The sequence below is a fragment of the Tauraco erythrolophus genome, chromosome 14, assembly GCF_009769465.1.
Source record: "Tauraco erythrolophus isolate bTauEry1 chromosome 14, bTauEry1.pri, whole genome shotgun sequence".
Classification (NCBI taxonomy): domain Eukaryota; kingdom Metazoa; phylum Chordata; class Aves; order Musophagiformes; family Musophagidae; genus Tauraco; species Tauraco erythrolophus.
Window position 1 is genome coordinate 14,606,989 of NC_141478.1, and position 19,120 is coordinate 14,626,108.

At 36.6% G+C, this 19,120-nt stretch overlaps 1 protein-coding gene across 1 annotated transcript in view; it reads left to right on the top strand.

The window, feature by feature from the left end:
- UNC13C (unc-13 homolog C) overlaps nucleotides 1-19,120 on the top strand; it is a 155,548-nt gene that overhangs the window by 95,266 nt on the left and 41,162 nt on the right. The window contains 1 exon segment of the mRNA XM_086620088.1: nucleotides 9,726-9,811. Within this exon segment, the coding sequence (XP_086476214.1) occupies nucleotides 9,726-9,811 (86 nt within the window).

The window sequence follows — 19,120 nt, forward strand, 5'->3', positions numbered from 1 at the left end:
TAACCAGAAGTTGAAAGATATTTCATTGCCTTCTGATTCCTTCCTTTCCTTTAAATAAATGAAGGATTGTTTCAGTCCTGGATAACAAACATCTCTTTGTTCAATCGTTTCCTACACTGACTTTGTTAAGAAACAAGTTCCTACCCTACAGAGGAAATAAAACTCTTTCCCTGTTCACTCCATTTATAAAACTTAGTGTGAAGTTCCTCTATTAATGAAAGCTCAATTTTGTATCTGACTGTATAACAAACATACTTATTACAAAACATCTAACTGGAACAAATACATACATGTGTTTCATTTCACTCTTTTCATTGAAATTAAACAAGAGTAGTTGGGGATTAATTATCCTAAAAATTGTACTAGCTATATTTTTACACAAATGTGAGGGAGAAAAGAAAGGGATAAAGAACAGAGTTCCTCTGAGGGGATTAGGAGATTCCCTAAAGTACAGCTGAGTGATTGTGTAAGATGTGAAAAAAGAATCGGGAGCAGACTGAGTTGGGACAGATTAAAGGAGAGAGTTTACGTGTGTGACTTCTCCAATTTTCACTGTTGTTTTGAAAGTGGAAAGCTGAACACAGGGAGTAAAGTGTCTTTGAGACACAGGAGGCATGAGGAGTGAGAGATGAAGAGGCTGTGGGTAGAAAAACTTGAAAAACTGTTCAGAGGTGCTTCGGATACGTTGGGTTTTTTTTAAATAACAGCTTCTTATAACACAAAAGCAACATGTAAAAATGTTGAGAAAAAATGACAGCCTCTTCCCCCTTGCTTACCTCTGAAAAGAAAACGGATGAAAGGAAAATACGAGTTGAATGCATAAGAATATTGCAAAACTGTGACTCCTTATCAGAAATATATGGCCATGCAGTGTCTCAGTGGAATATTCAGGCCTACATCCATTTAGATCCTGTTGTAGAAATGAGGTTACTGAAGATTCCCAGGAGGGGTGCAAGTATTCTGATAGGAGTTTTCACAATAGTATAATATAGCTCAGAATTTTTTCCTCAACCATTTTTGGAAACCCTATTTTTATATCTACCTTGGAGGCAAAAAAGATGCTGTGATAGAGCAATTTGAACTGTATTGCATGATGAACCCAGATGAAACATGACACGATTGTCTGAGCAAGCATTGCAGGAACTGAGAGACTGTACCAGACCATTCAGTGGGAGTTGTGTGGGCAACCTGCAGATCTTATAAGAAACTTGACAGGTTTGAGGCAAAAAACAAAGTCTGGCATTTAAGTTCTAAAACTGTCATTCTACTAGTTCAAACAATGTGAAATGTGATTGGAACCTAGCTCACAAGCAAATCTAGGACTTCCCGGCACTCATTGAACACGCATTGTACACACTGTGAGACAGCAGAAATTGCTATCAAAATAAAATATCTGTTCAATTAAAAGGAACAACAAATCAAGAAGAAAATCTTCACCTGAAATATGCTTGTGCTTTGGAAAGCAAGGTCTGAACTCTGAGCCTCTGCACATCTCTAGTGAAAAGCTGTTTAACTGTATAGCACACACACTCAGAATAGTTATGTGTATTGTTGTAATGCAAACTTAAGAAACACGACAGCTCTGGTGGGACTTTTAAATTACTGATTCTTACGTTTTTGCAACGTAAGGATCTGTTTTCTTTCCTCTAGGAACACTGTGCGTTTCATACTCTTATTTAGTACTTTAGTACTAACTCACATTTTGAAAGGAAAATAAAAATCATAGTTAGCATTCAAGAAGAAATGCTATTAATATTTTCTGAGATTACCAGGGTTGGATACCCACAAAATTATCTGATTCACTGAAGAACCAAGAAGAGAAACCATTTATTATTTGGGTAAAGATAGCATAAATGTTTCTTCAGAAAAGCTGATCAAAGATACTTAGAGAAAGTACTCAAATGTGAAATAGTCCTGCAAAATCTGTTAGGAACTTGTATATTCAGTTAGAGATGAGAATCTGGAGTAATGTCAGCCCCATGTTCTTGGAGAAGACATAGTGAATGCCCAACTCAAAAAGAATGTTAGGGCAAAAACTAGAGCCTAAAAAAAGATTGAAAGAAAAAGTGATATAATTAGCAAAGTTAAATTTTAGAAGTCAGAAAGAGTTAGCTTAACATTTGGAAGTCAGGATAGATTAAATGTTGCAAAACAAAACAGAGCAAAGAAAATTGGACAATGGGACTGAGTTCTCTTTGCAGTGAACATGGTATTTAGTTGAAATATGATCTGGGCATTCAGAAGTTACAGCAGGGTGACACAGGACAGGGAACCTAACTGAAGAACGTTGATGCCAACACAGAATGGCAAATGATACTGAGTGTTTGGAAATGGAAATTATCAGAGCTGCTGTAAAAGCAAGCCTCCAAGAGGTTTCACACACTCCCTCCACATTCCACAGTGTGAAATGAACTGGCACATGAAATCTGCAGGAGCAGATTTTCCTCATGCTTCAGGAGCCAGAATGTTTAATAAATCCATGAAGTCACGGATAGTAATTTGTATTGGAGAAACAGCATAACTGTAACTGATGAGTCAGTTAGTTATGACAAATATGTCAGTGGGAAAAAACACCACCACCACACACACACATACACAAAAACAAACAAAAGCATGGAAGGAAGTGAAAAAAAATCAGGTAAACTATATAATGAATTGGGCTATGTTAGGCTAACTCTAAAATGTTTTTCTTTCTTTGGCAATGGAAAGTATATCTGGTGTGTTCGTTTGTGTCTTGATTCAGTTATCAATTACGCTTCATTCTGTGGAAGCATATGAATATTGCTTATTTCATTAAACTTGTGAACATTATTCTCTTTAACAAAGCGATATTCTGTTCTTTCCCAAGACCTGCTGTCATTTTCTCATGTAGCATCATATACTTTAAGACCAGGTTAGTTATATGGAGTGTATAAAGTCTTGTCCGTTATGTTTTCTTCAGGAAAAGGAACATTGAGTTTGTTAAAAGTTTTTGATAAGTGGAGGAGAGAGCACAAAAAGTGAGAATAAATGAACTCTTTGCTCAGGGTTTAAATAGAATACGTATTTTCCAAAATCAGATAGAACTTGTGCCTTAAGAACTAGTGAAGCAGTGATCATGCCCAGCACTCCACAGATAGTGCAATCTAACCTGTCGCTGTATGCACAGTACAAAAATGAGTGTATTCTCACACCAGGAGCAGACTTTCCTTAGCACCTGAATGAGACTGGACCCACCAAGTATGAAATTTGAGCTATTCTGAGAATGTGCATCTGAGGTTCAGGGACTTCAATATTCTTAAAACGTAGCAGACTGCAGATTTGACAGCACAAAGTAAGAATAAGCTTTTTTTAATTGTCATAGGAATTCCTTAGTTTAGGATTGAATTAGAGACATGCAGTGCTATCAAGGGTAAATGCTTTTGGGGTTTATTTACATTTTGCTTCATACATTGATTCTTCACGTTTTCTTTCAAGATGAGTTAAATTTCATTCCATTGATCTGTGGTTTTATATATAGCACTTTGTTAGAACTAGCCAGTGTAAACAGTTTTCATTAAATTTTTGCCTAATTAAAATTAATAGAAGACATTCGTAAGTGGCTAGATTTTATATGCATTTTTGTATTTTTGGAAATACATGGAAATGGTCATGTACAGGCAACGTAATGGTTAACTTATTTCCTGTGAAAACCTAGCATATTCTGTTTATTAAGAAGTTCCACTAAATAGTATTGTATGGTCGACATATAAGTTGAGGATTAGAGACTGTCATGCAAGTGAGGAAGGTGATTTTAACAGTAATGTTTTGGATAAATTGAGATTTTATAGTATTGCTTTAAGAATGACAGAGAAAATGGGAAAATTATGGCCTATGAGACAGAAATAATTGCAGCAAGAGGAAGCAAAATTACTAATAGAGCAATCTTCTAGTCATCCTCTTGCTTCACTGAGAAATGTGAAAATGTATGGCTTCTACAAAGGTTAGATAATGTAATATGTGGAGGTTTGCATGGGAAATTTATCTGATATTTTGCTGCTTAGGGACCAAATTCTGAAAGAGTTCACAAAAGAAAAGTCTTTTTACCTAAAAATAAGGTGATAAAGTACAAATAATACAAAATGTCTTACATAGATGCTTAAGAACTTGACCTTTGATTATCACTTCCCTTTAGTAAGTCAACTGCTGCTGTTACCATTTATCTTTAGTGTGTGGAAAATTTTGTGTGCTTCGGTTGTGTGTTAAGCTTTGTTAGCTTTACACATACAATAACTGCAACAGTAACTGTGATAGCTGGGTAATACCCATCAGTATCTGATTGTTTTAAATATGGAAACCAGCATGAGTTTTAGAAAGGAAGTTCAGACACAACTTGGAATTAAGTATACATGTAGCCCATAAACACTAAATTAAAGCATACAAATGATGGAAACTCCTATTTTACTAAATGCTTAGACATAGGGAACAGAGAGAAGATTGAGTCCACAACAACAGAAAATGCAAATCCTTATGTGGATTCACATACAGGAAAGAAACCTAAATTTTCCATTATGATAGTTGTTAGATCACAGGCTTAACAATGCATAAAAGGACAGCATGTGTAGACCAATGTAATTGGGCTTCATTACCATGATGATGAGAGATTAGCCAAACTTTAGAATAACGAGCTTAATAATGACTATTAAGCAGATACTCATAATGCAGGAGACTGGAAGGAGGCTATCTCCTGTCTTCCTTTCCGTGCTGCTTTACAGCTTCCAGAGCTACAGCACCTCTACTTTTGAGAACACAACATGGCCACCATCATCCTTTTAGAACAGATGATCTCAAAAGGAAAAGGCCTTTGTATAAACTAGTTCTTATATGAAAGCTGTTATCTGTCCTTCCTCCAACTTGTTGAAGACATTCTAGGATGCATACTTCTTTTCTGACAAATGTGTGTCTTGTATATCCCTTCAAATATATCTCCTCCCTACGAGTAGGGTAAAAGATTTTGCAATATACAATGAAGTCCCTAATTCCTTCCTTGGCTTTTTTTCAGAGAGTTTGGTCTGAGAGAGGACTTGGGATTTACTCCAGTAATTGCATTTCTAGAGTACAGTTAAGAAGAGCTTAGGAAAAAGAGAAATAACTTGCTTTTTTTGCCTAGACCTTCATCTGAAATCCAGGAACATGAAATACTTTCTTCATTAGAGTAAGAAATATGTGATAGGAGTCAGTGCTTATTTACATAAAGATGTACCTAGATTCTTGGTTCCATCGCCTTGCTCAGAATGACCAGATAAGCCATTGCACTGAAGTATGGCACCCAGTAATCTCCTTGTTTTCCATCTCTGTCACTGTAATTTTAAAAATCCTTTAGGCTTTTTCTGCCTGCAGATCACATAACTTAGAGATGGTATCTCAGTCTTTGATTTGCAAAAATAAATCCTAGACTATCCAAGTTAGTTCTGACTAACCGTTTGACTAGTTTCCGGCTCTTTTTACAATATGAGGAGACTTGATCCCTTTCTCTTGAGCTTATCGGAGTGCTTGGCATACCCTTTGGCTTTATTTGCATTAGTGTTGAATACAAACCCTGGCTTTAGCATCCATTAACGTCTTGTGCACAGCGATAAATCATGCTAAGAAATCCTTGAGCTGTCTGTAAATTATTTGGAATTGAATAGTAATTTCAGTCCTTTAGTGAGGGATGGTTTCTCACTGAGCTCATTCATCTGTAGATAAAGTTTCTCCTATGTCAGATCTTGAAAAGCAGAATCAGCCCTGCATGTGACTCTCATGGCTGTGTATTTTGTCAGAGAACTTCTACGCCAATCTAACTAGCTGGGTCTGTGAAGAATTTGCCTATGAATTTTTAAATACGGTGAATTTAAAAGACACTTCTTAGGGATTGTTTCTTCTTTGTATTTTGCTGCTTTTACTATTTTTTTGCTGTCAATTGTGTGTGTAGTTTTATATATGTCAGAACTTGCCTTCAGTTGTGGCCCCAAATGCAGATGAGTCAGTGGTGACTGCTGTGAACTGTGACATATGGCTTCCTTGAGCAGTGTCTGAGTGTTCTATGTGAAGGTGACTTTAGAGAAGACAAATAAATTATATATAGCTGCTTCTGTCATTATTCTTAGCCAGAAAGATATATTACAGTTGAAAAAACATTACTGCTGCTTCTGACATTTGGAATCAAACTCAAGATGTGCCAGAACTATTTATAGCACAAATTAAAAGTTGTACTTACAGTTGTCAAGTACTGATTTTAACATTATAACATGATGTCAGGAAGGAATGTACTGTAATGTGGAATTATAAGAAGCTGTCTTCCTTTTAACAATACTATTTTTAGGGTCCTCCAAGCAGTTTTAACAGTGACTGCAAATGTCAAGCTTAGTCTCTGTACCTTCTTCTTTACCTATAGGTGTATAGATGTTAGAATTAGAAAATTAAGAGAGTGTAGAAAATATTAAATGTGCATAATATACTTAGAAGCAAAACTCTCTGAACAGATTAATACTGAAGAATAACAGACATAAAATCTCAGTCATGTTCTACTCTGCAGTTTACATTACGTTTATTGTATACGTCCTAACATGGGCAATTTTCATAATGCTGATAATTCAGCCTGTCAGTTTAGTCAGTGAAATACGGCTGACAATACTAAGTGCATCTCTCTGACAAAGTGCGAGCTAGGAACAAGGGAAGAGTAAGCTTTTTACGAGTCATGTACTTGGAAATAAATATTGAATGTTAATTGATCACCTGGAATTTTCTATTCTTATTTATTTCACTTTTTTCTGAATATTGATGTGATAGTATATGTATATATTTATACGTTTGTATGTATATTAAAGCAAACTAGAACCCTGTCCTGGTTGGGAAGAGGGCTCAAAGGATGATTCAAAAGCTTAAGTTCTCTTCCTGACTGACATTCACCTGTCATAGGATATTAAGCAAGTCACTTCTACTTTGTCTTCTTCCCCATTCTCTGTCTTGTCCTTTTAAACTGTGAGTTTTGAAGGTCAGTGATTTCTCATATTACATATTTTAAAGTTCCTGCATAGTAATTTTTTAAACCTACTAGAAGCCTCTGAGTGCTACTGTAATGCAAATAATAAATTATATATTATGATTACATAAGTAATCTTAGAAATATGAGGAACCAAATTAAAGTAAATGTGACTACTCATGCATATCCCTCAGGAAAATTGTGGCAGGAGTGGTGCATACTGCAGCCATACCAATTACACTTCTGTGTAGGAAAAAAAAAAGGCTGGCACTTGTGTGTAGTACATATATACATAAAGTCTTCCTCAGAGCTCTGCATTCTCAGGTTGTGCATGTGCCCTTATATTCTTAATCGCATGAACAAATGGGATTATAACAACTGGGTGGATTGTTTAAAATACATAGTAAAAGTCAAGGAGATTAAAAAAGATACGTTAGTATTAATTGTGAAGTGGGCATGACACAATTCTTAGCCCTTCCCTTAGATAAGGTATAAGCCACCCCGCAAGTAACAGAGACTAGAAGCATACTGTGAAAACTGCCAATATTGCCCAGTAACTCCTGGCAGATGGCAAGCCAGTAGAAGCCTTCTTTATTTTTTCCTAGAAAAATAAAAACTGGAAAAACGTCCTGCAAGCATTAACCAGTTTGTCACTCTATGACAGATTGCTTCATAACAATCAAATCTGCAAAAATGAACATAATATGCGTTGAAATAATGCAGACGTTTTCCATATTGTTCACACAAACAGTCCTGCTGGTGGAGTTAAATGGAACATTCGCGCTTGTCGTTTTACAGTTGGTTCTCTGGTAGGACCGATTTGTTTTGGCGTTGTACTTACCAGAGAGATGCTGATATATGTTTGACATTAGATTTCAAGCACAGTCTAAGTCAGCCTGTCCTCATCACCCCTGTGCTAGAACCAGTAATGCTGCTTCTCGAAATGAGATGACTTTGCAGCCATTATCTGTGTGACGCGTGCAGAAGATGCAGATCATGGTGTCTGAGGAGATTTACTATCACTGGTTTGCACCTTAATTCCCAACAGTAATGTAGCTGAAGGAGAAGGATATCTTGCATTGGCAGCAGCACAGATGTTGATGGATTTTTGTTCCATGCCCATCAACACAAGTTCTGGGATGTGGTATAAGAAGTACCTAAAACACTGTATGAAAGGTGCCACCTCTGCTACAATTAGTGAAGCTGAAGCAGCTTCACTGATAGATACTGTGGGATTTAGCTGAATGAAGAACCTCACTTCTGACGCATCTGGGAGAAGTGTGGAAGGAAGCTTCTGTTTCTGATGCACTACGTTTTAGTACGTACATATAAAAAAATTGCCTATTTGAAGTTCTACAAGGCTTTAACTTATTTTCTTGAGATCTATTTTAATATGCCCACACTTGCAGAAGAGCTAGTGATTGTTTCATATTGAAGTGACAGAGCTAATTTAAGTACTTTTTCTTTGCAGATATGATCAGGGTCAAATATGTTCCTGGAAAAAAATCATATTGCTACCACCTCAAAGTTGCACATCATTTTCATTTCTTTCTTTGGCAATAAGAACTTTAAAAATTCTTACATTTTTACAAAATTATTAGAGCCTATTTTCTGAATTTGGTTAGTGCTTCAATAAAAGGTCAAAAGACTTTGGATCAAATTCTCTGCGAGTGTAAGTGGTGCAATAAAGTCAAGACAAAAGCCACACAGCTCTGTGCGTGTTCCTCACGAACATGATCTTTGTTGATTCGATGTATTCCTGGTGAATGGCCAGTGTGTTCGTATGGCTCTCACTGACCACTGTAGTTACTGTTTTACTGAGGTAAAACAACTGGTTTACGACTCAGAGATTCCGTGTCATACCTCCTGCTCTTCAGCTGCGTGACCTGCTCTGGTCTGCTGCTGTGCCTTGAGAGCTGCTCGTATTAATGTCAGTCCCACACCTTGCAGTAACGGCAGCCTTTTTTTTTTTTAACCAAAAAAAAAAAAAGACAGGCAAACAGCTCTCCTTTTAAATATGATGTGAAACATACGTCTGTCACTAAAATGTCAGCTTTTGCTAGTAGCTAACCGTGAAGAGGGTAACTGAAAGATAAAAGATTTTCTTTTACATACAATGAGAAGCAGCTGGGATCTATGAAAAAGTTGTGGAAAAACACTTATTTGGTAACAGTAAAAAATATCTAAAAAGGACTGTTTTTCAAAGATGACATGAAACATAAGACCAAAACTAAAATTTTTAATCAAAAGTATGTATCTTTCTGCCTTTTATATTCTTTACTGTTTTATCCATACTTCAAGGTGAAAGTCTTCAAACAGTGAATTGGATTCAACTAGTATAAACCAATATAGCTTCCCAGACAAATTCACTATTTTCCAGTGTAATAAGTGAACTAAGGAAAATCTGTAGCTGCTAGACATCTGAGCCAACTGTTTCAGGTTTTTCATAAGACATCTGATTTATTGAAGATGAGTTATCTGCAAGATAGATGGATGTTTCTTGATTTAAAACGTCATGTGAGAGAATTGGTGCAATATTCAACTAATTACTTACTTAGACCTCTGACATTAGACTAAGGGAAGTTTTTATTTGAAGATTGGATGGTTCATATAATAATACAAAATGCAAAATGCAGTCAGTTCGTACTAGGGGAATTATTTGTGGAATATTTGCACTTCTGCTGTGCAACTGAAAGCATAATTTCTAGCAGTAGGTAAACTGATGCAATGTGATTAATTGCAGGTTCCCTCAAGAGCTGAACATGGGAAAAATCAGTGCTGAAATCATGTGGACTTTGTTTGCCCAGGACATGAAATATGCTCTGGAAGGTAATTCGAATAAACTATTAATCACACTAGAGAGTTCCCTAAGACTGATTTCCACTGCACATCATACCTGGCATCAGATTTCTGTGGGTGGTAAGAGTTTTCTGGTGTACTTGTTTAAGATATTTCCTAGATTAGTGAAAAAGAAGTGTTGTAAAGGAAGAAAATCATTGCACTGCGACTATATGAAATTATCTGTGGAAGAAGGAGATAAAAGAACTGTAACTTGAAATGCTGCTTCTTATTACCTAAATCTGACCAAGTCATTGATGTCCAAGAAACCACAAATATGTGTGCTTGAGAGCATTGTAGGCATACCATATTTTCTTACTAGCTGAAAACTGCTAACTTGCCCGTAAGAAACATTTAAAGAACGAAGTTATGGAGAAAACACACACAAGGTAATTAAACCTTTTTGTGTTCAAACGCAGATTGTATTCATTCTAGTTCCAACAGAACCAATGCAGTTTCTTTTATTCTTTAAGATAGTACTGTGGTTAACCATAGGTAAAATTTTTTTTCTCTATAGCAGTTAATCTCCAACTAATGGTTATAACCCACTCTTTAAAATATATGTATTGCAGAAAACCAAGTAAAAATACCTGCATGAAGCTTTTTAAGAAATACTGAAGAGAAGGTATTAAGGAAATAGTCTTAATTAATGATAGAAATATTGCCAGCCCATATGCCTGTATTCACACAAACTTTTAGATATTTATTAAAATCATTCCTTTTGAAAATAAGGTCATCAGAATTTCCCTAACTAGTATTTATTTTTGCAAAACAAAAATAGTGGTATTAGCTGAACTTCATTATTTTTTTTACCTGTTAAACAGATTTCAGGTTTAAATGTGAGAGAATGCAAGAGGATTTTAGATTCCATCTGATACCAAGAGTACAGCTAAAATGAATCAGAAACTAAATAGTCCTGGTATTGGCAGGTTTTTGCATTGTAAGATATGTAATAAAATGCATTCTGTTGGTCTTGTATGTATACAATCTTTGACGAGTTTCTCTCCAGAAAGATGAAAAAAAAAGTAAAAAAAAAGGGGCTAAAAAAAAAGTATATCAGAAACTAATCATAAAGCAGTCAGTGCAGTTTATACTTTCATGGTCAACCACAAAATTATGTGAAATGAATTATAATATAGAGTACTGGTTTTTAAAAGCAACAAAAAAAAATCCCATCCTTTTATGAAAAATTGTTATTCACAGAAAGAAAAGATTTATAGTGCTGTCCATTTTTTTTTATTATTTCCACAGTAGCAGAAATAGCTAATTGTGATTTTTAGGTAAGCAAAACTCACATTGTTTTCAGTCAAGCCTGCTACTAACGACAGAGCAAGTCTGCCAGTGGTTAAAATAAGCATGAGGTTGGATTTAAACAACAGTGCAACTCAATAGGCATAAATGATTTTAAAAAGGAATTAAGATTTCTGTATTATTTCTGTATTACCCTAGAACGTCTAGCGTGATAATATCAATGTGGTGGTACTTTGATGATACTGTAGATTTTTATGATGATAAAGAGAGAAAAGATGAGTGACTAGAATGGCTATTAATGGAGAAATTACTTGTTCACCTGTGGTTGTGTTACTTTGTTTTGTTAATGATATTCTGTGAATGTCAAATTTGCACACTAAGCACAGCAGAAGAAAAAGACAGGAAGAAAGGAAGGAATTAACTACAGGAGTAGTGATTATAATGTGTAGAATAACAACAAAAGACATGAGAAATCAAATCTAAGATGTGGGCAGAAGAGATGTTCAAACTAATATTTGAAGGTGATGTTCTATATTCATGTTAGAGTGCATCAAAAGTATAGGTCTGAGAAAGCTCATGTCAGGCAGGAGATCATCCTTTGAGAGTGATCAGTGAAGTCAAAAGCTACCAAGAGCTGAGAAGTATGAAGACCAAATGAAAGCCACTATCTTGGGTTAGAACATATTCCTGGTTATATCTATAAGAACCTTATATCTGGAGAGGCTGTAAATCAGGAAGAGGTATCAGAAAATGGCTGTTCAGCAGTTGTGGTTGCATTTATAGATAGCTAGCACAGACTAATAAGAATTTCTTAGAGCCATTGTATTGTCATGCTTTCAGAACTTTGAATGTATAGCTATACTCTGCACACAGACATCCCTGAGCACCCTCATGCTTGTAGTGCTTTAGACATTGAACTATAAACAGTCGGTACTGCATCAAGATAATTCACAAAAGATGATTCACTCTGCTAAGTAGAGCGTACTGATCACTCAAAAGGCAGCTTTAGATCAAGCTGTGGTTTGTATCTCGGTTGTAAAGAATAGAACAGGAAGCTCTTGAAGAAGAGTTACTTACACAATCCATGAAGTGTGGAAGGTTGGGCTGGATCAGCACTTTAAAACAAATATTAATGCTAATATCCTAATTCTGCAGAGCGTGCTATAGAGGACTCATTAGGAGGCACTTGACTTTCTATGTCTGTTCCAAACCAGTCCCTGCGTATGGTCTTATCTCTGTGTTGCTGTGGATACTGTCTTTCTGAGGAGAGTAAATGCCATTTTTGCCATTAGAAATTCTAAGTCATTCTCAGAATCATAGTGGAAACAGTTCCTGTGTATAAATATAATTAAAGGAAATTGAAATTAATTACACATTATTATAAATATACATAATTTCACTTTCTATGGTTTCATTCCTAAACAGGAACCTCAGTACATCCAGTCACAAAACACAGATCAGCATGCTGTTTCTCTCTCCAGCTTTGTTGGTTTTTAAATCATTAATTCTTTCCATGGATATTCTACAAACTGCGCTTGATTCTCCAGTTGATAATGGCAATAGCATTTTTTGCTTTGAATTCTATAAGATTAAGAGCAGACCCTTAAATATGGTCACACTCAATCCCCATGGTTTTAATGGAGTTCATTAAAATGCATTGCATTTTGCTGTGCCAGTCTGGCCTTCCAAGCTATCAACATAGGCTGCCATCTGTTCACATGTATCGTCCAGGGCTGTGACTGTGATCTTTGCCTGATTCAATTTAGCATTAATCTCCTGAAGCAGCATCTTTTGTCTTATAACGTTGATTCCTTTCTGCATCCAATCTAGAAGCAATGAAACAGTCCAACATTGTTTGCAAAAGGAGTGCTGATGTGATAAAGAAGATGAAATTAGCTCATCCAAGATCTTGTTTCTGTTTTTTTCCCACCTTATATATTCCCAAATATATCCAGCCACTCCCACCAGCTTAAATTCGGGAAATGGTATCTCATAACTCCATTCTCTAACAGAAGACCACTACTGGAACATCCAGCTTACATTCCTTTTTCCTGAGAGCAGTTCAGAATGTTCGGCCTGTGTCCTCTGACTGTACAGCTGACTGCCCCTTGTATCTGCTCAGGGGATATATGGATCTGCAGCTGCTGCTGGAGAGAACTGCTGCTCTTCAGCCATGCTGCCTACCTCCTCTGCAGCAGGAGCCAGTAAGCCCATGAGACAGACACCAGCAGTTGTTACACCCCTCTGGCCTGTCTTTTCATTTGATTCTTGCCCAGGACAGTCAAGCCAGGAGGCTGCTGTTGTGACACGGAGAAGACAGAGGGAAGAGCAGCTTCCATAGCAGCGGCCTTTGCTGGTGAAGAGTACCGCGGCCGCGCGTCTCTGAATACCAAGGCAGCGTGTTTGCGTGTGACGGGGTAGATGGCTGCTGTCACTGGAAGCAGCTCACTTCTTTTGGTGAAGGAGGAAAGGACATCCCAAAGTACAGTTCAGATCTCCACAGCTGCCAAGATCAGGGCTACGTTGTGTGAAGCTGATATGCCTTACAAACCAAACTGTAGTAAAATGGGGTATTGAGTTCATAATTTCATTCCAGATTTTCTTCCATTTTAAATTAACAATATCTAGCCTTTGCAGAGTATTGAAGTTTTATGCAAACTTTTAACAAATTAAGTCTACATTAGTTCTAATTTTTTCTGATCTAAGGAGCTTGAGATTATTTTCATGTATAGATTTGCATGGAGAAGGTATCACATGTTCCTCTTTGAAAACTGCCTTCATTAGATTCAGCCCTTTTTTTTTGTCTTCTTTGCAGGTTATTTATGAAGCAACAGTGATTTGCATGATAGATTATACCTTGTTCTTTGGCATTTATTTTACACAAACATGTCTGAGTTTGTAGGATGTTAATATTTTTGTCCTGTCTCGTTCTCAAATTATTTATGGCTCAAACAAATGAGAACAGAGAATTTCATCAGCAGTGCAAGTGATTTGTTCCTGACTTCATATGGTAAGAAATCTTTTCCTTTCCAAATATGAAGATGCAAAGATTAAAAGATGGTGAGAGAGTAACGAGTTGAAATTAGACAAGCAATTACAAAAGCATCTTTTTTATTCTATGTCCTCAGAAGTGTATTTTTCAGATCTTTCATATCTCTAACTTTTAAATAGGTCAGATCAAATGTCCAAAGCTATCCAGTCAGTTAGAAAGAGAACATTCTAATAGCTGTTATTATGATAATCTAATTCTGATAGCGGCCAGAAGCCAAGACCAGGATCAGACCAGAAGTTAATTAGCTGCTGTTTAATACAGCAATAGATAGTCCCAATCCTGCAGAGCTAAGATTCTGAAGTGTCCAGCCTTATAAAACTATGAGAAGAAAAAGAAAGTCTTTACACTATTTTATGCATTTAACGTAGGTTTGCATTTTCCGTTTGCTTTTGTTCTCAATGAGTAAGTCGGTATCATCTTCCTGTTTCTCTGAGAGATTCCTCTTTCACGACAGCAACTGATAAAGTGATCTGAAAGAGAAGAGGCAGATCTGTAAGTTGATGCTGAGCACAGAGACAGCATAGAAAAAAAAACAAACAAAAGGCTAATGCTGCCTAGAGAAAGGTCACGCCATTTGGTGGCAGATTTCAAGTCTATTTTCAGTCCAACTTCACAATTTAGAAAGTTCCCCTTAAAATAGAATATAGCTTTGGATTAGACGGAGGCTATAGAGCAGATCTGGGGAGGTGGGGCTGAGGTTATGGAAGGGGTAACAGGGCAGCATCCACCAGAATGCAGGATTTTATCAGAGTATCAAAATATGAAACCTTTTTATGTTACTGAATCTCGTTCTGCATTTGCACATTTCAACCAAAGTATTCCAACCTTGTTTTTCCAGAGACCTGAGAAATACATAGTCATACGTAGTCTCATGGGGGATTCGGAGAGACTGTAAAGGCAAAGACAAGGAGATTACAGTTGGAGTTAATTATAAACTTTCCTTTGGCAGATAATCAATCAGATTGAATGTGACATGATTGGGAGGAAGAGGAAGTTGGAAGTGTTCTTTGGTCAGGATAACAGACAATGATGTTAATAACAGCAGCTACATACAGTATGTACTGAAGGGCCGAGCTCTGCGAGTATGAGAATCCAGCTGAGTACTTACCATTTGCAACACAAAGGTCTCCAGACTTGCCTAAAAAGCACTGTAGCTATACCAAATGGCACTATTTTGTTGAAGTTAATTAGACACTCTAATTAAGACAGATAAAGTGGGCAGAACTGTCCCCAGGACCTAAATTAATATTTCTTCACGGCATCATATTATGCTGTATCAATGTGTTATCTTACTTGGAACTACCTTAAAGCTCTCTAGTATGGCATGACCTTGAACTTGGGGACATGCCCACTATACCATTTGGTCATTCCCTAATCCATTTTCTTTGATTTTACACACCGAACCTTAAAATGAACAATACGTACTACTGAGTATTTACTCTGCAGTACAAGTCTACAGTAATCTTAACAAGTTAAAGCTTCTTTATGTCTGACTGTAGGTGGATTCTTGGTGCCAGATGTTACTAGAAAAATGTAGTGCGTCAGTGAATGCCTGACTTCATTATTTAGTCTTAAATTGTCACTCAACTATAGCAGTGTATATTGCCTTGCATATTTAATAAAGAAAGCTCTGGCCTTATTTAATCTTCTTTTAACCACTGAACATTAATCTTGTTCTGAAACATTGTTATTAGCTCTTACCCAGGCAGTCACTGATTGTGAAATGTATAACTTTTCCAGCATTCCCTAATTGTGAGCAAGGCAATTTTGCTAGTCAACATACACTAGTACTACCATGCTAGATAGGTTATTAGACTGTAAATGATGCTTTAAATGAACCTACATTGATTTATAATTAGAGGTTATTTATAGCTCACATGGCCCAGTCCTTTCCACAAGCCAAGGAGTTGAGTATGTGAGTAAGGGAGAAGCGTTATGTTCAGCTGAAGGGGCTGTATGTCGCCTATAGGAGCAGGCAGAGAGCTGTTTTATACCAAGGGGCAGTAAAGACTTCCTCTGTCATTTATTAGGTATCTCAGCCCAGAAAAATAATTTCCCTCTTGTTTCTAGTTCTAAACTAAACATTTGATACTGGTCCCAGCACCCCAGGAGAACAGGCTAAATCCATTAAAACTGCTTGTTTCTACATTATCTTTTAATAAGCTTTAAGTGCATTTTGCTGTGCAACAATTAGAGAATACCTCTGTCTTTTTGCCTTTGCTTCTGCTTTACAGGTGGATCCAGATACAACACAGGTGATTGTTAAAGTGCAACCTCATTTATCTTGCTGCCTGATTATTCCTGTTCTGTACTTCGTTCTACTAATGCTTATAAAATGCTCACATGCCTCTTCGATAATGCTTTGAGCTCACTTTACACTCTTGTGACAAGTCAAAGAATCAGGTCTAAATGTTTCCTTTATGGAAAGATACATTTTTTAAAAAAATGAAACAATAAGTAGATGAAGGTAACCTGACATAAAAATAACACTGAAGTTGCAAAGCTGAGTATTCAGCAGTTAAGACCCAATAAAATTAAGGTTGCCTTTATTACCTTAATTCTCTTTTTCCTCCCACATTCAAGCATTACAATATAGCATTTAATTAAGTGATGTTTCTGAGAAGCAGTGGTTTCCAAGGAGTATGTATAGTCTGTCTTTATTTTGCAATTTTTGTACATATTAGAGATTTATGAAAGCCAAAATCAATATAAACTGGATTCATATACCAGCATTACTTTTCCTCTTGCATTACTTTTCCTCTTTTATTACTTTTCTGATAATGTGATTACTTTGAATAAATGTTGCAACTTCAGTACAAGGTACATATTCTTCAGAACCAGGGCTTTAATCATCATCACGAGTCTCGTATCAGATAGGATGGATTGTTTCTTCTGCTCCATTCATAGCTTGCATTTCCTTAGGCTTTCCATGGTCAATTCATGTACAAATTCCACTAACAGTAAAAGAGCACGTTCATTTGTTTCAGTCCTTGAAGCAAGTGCTTATTTCCTCTGTAATCAATAGTAGCCATGTATATCCAAAGACAGAATTTGTCTCTGAGTGTTTGTTCTTTGAATATTATTGATCTGTTTAGCTTTCATGGTACGTAAATTTCACTCCAATGTGATACTGAAGGGTAAAAGCTATACTGAGGTTGATCTTATTAAATTATTTGCTGTACTGGCATTTTTCTTTGTCTTAGTTGCAAGCAAGACGAGCAAGTTTATGCTTCATCAGGCTACATATCTTGCATCTTGAGTTGGTGATATACCCCTCCAGTTTTCTGGAAATTTTCTGGAAGTACTTGGCTGTGCAGTAGTATTTAATTGATGAGACTAATATGCTAAATTTTCAATAAGGAGTAAAAAAAGAATCTCAGCAATGTTAAGAAGATATCAAAGTTAATTTGCCTGAAGTAATTTGAAATGTTTAGGCAATATAGCACAGTGGGTAAAAAATGGCAGTGTTTTGTAGTAGAAAATAGGGTTGTTTGCAGCAGGTTCACACATCCTTTATGATATTACGTGTTGCATCTCTGAGAGAGCCTGTAACATTGGTATTTGATGCCCTTGGAGTTCCCCTAAGCAGTTTACCTCTCCAGCTGTGCCTTTAGATGCTAAGCAGGTGGCCTTGAACTGGCTTTGTACCTGCTGCGAAACGTGAAGCAGAGCAGAGCACGCTGAGCAAATGGCCTCTTGCTTTAAGAGCTCTTCCTTGGATACAAAGGGCAATGTCACATCAGCTTTTAAAGTGCACTGCATTAAGTCAAGGATTGATTAGCCTCCTTCCACTGCGGGCAAGACAAAAAAGAACAGTAAATCCATTTTTTCTCACAATTCAGACTGAGAGTCTGCCTTCCTTTCCCTGGTGTCTGTTCAGTAAGGAAATATGACTCTCTAGTTAAGAAATCTTTGAACAAAGTCTACACTGCCTTTCATAATTTATACATGTTCCCTTAGTAAATTCCCTTGATCTCTCTATACCTCAGTTTCCATTTGTAAAATGTGAATAGCACAGCTGAGTCATCTCACAGAGATCTTGGAGGTTCAATCCATTATTGTTTCTGAGGTGTTCAAAGATATTTTGATGAAAATTTTCCAAACAAATGTAGAGAAAGACTGAATACATAGAAGACGCAATTTATTTTTAGAAGGAGAATTAGGGCGGTTCTTTAGTTCTACATCAGTTGTAAGTGCAATCCAAAAGAGGAGGTAATGACAGAAGTTTTTCAGTTTATGATATTTATCTTGGCACAAAGAGCCCTTTCAGAAAGTCAGTAGTATTTCACATGATCAAAATCAATGTAAATGATACATAATTATCAATTAGTGTGTCCTGCTCTGTATTTCAGTTAATAATCAGTGACTTCCATTGCCTTTAGCAAAGTACAAGAACCTTGGGATGAGATGTCTAGTAGAATGCAATGTTTCCTTCTAAATCGGTTATGAACTTTGTTTGAGTTTACATTTCTCTTCATTTGTGGCCTGATCCAATATGTTCCATTCAATTAGAGTCCTGCAATTCACTTCAGCGGTACAGGAATTGAGTCTAGAGCACTATAAGCATAATTCCCACGTCAAAAGAGGCAACGACATAGCAACCAACTCCTGTACTGTAGGAAGTCGCACTGGAATCAAGTACCCAAAACAGAGGTGCATCATACTGGTGTGATGAGCCCACAGTGATTCAGAGGCAGGAATACCAATCCGTACTCAGTATCATTCCTCAGAGGACTTGCTTAAGAGGTCTTCCACTAGCCGTGCTCGGTTTTGTGCCGTGCATATATTCCCAACTAAACAACTCGAAGTTTGGAAACAGTAGTTTTCTGAAACAGCAGTTCTGAAACAAACAGACAAAATATGCAGCTGGTAGTCTCTAGAATGATTGGTAAATATTGCAAATAATATGGAATTATGTCAGGATGGTTGAAAATAGCATCTGAGTTTAAATGGGATATTTTGCAGTTAATCCACACACAATTCCCTTATGCTTAGTA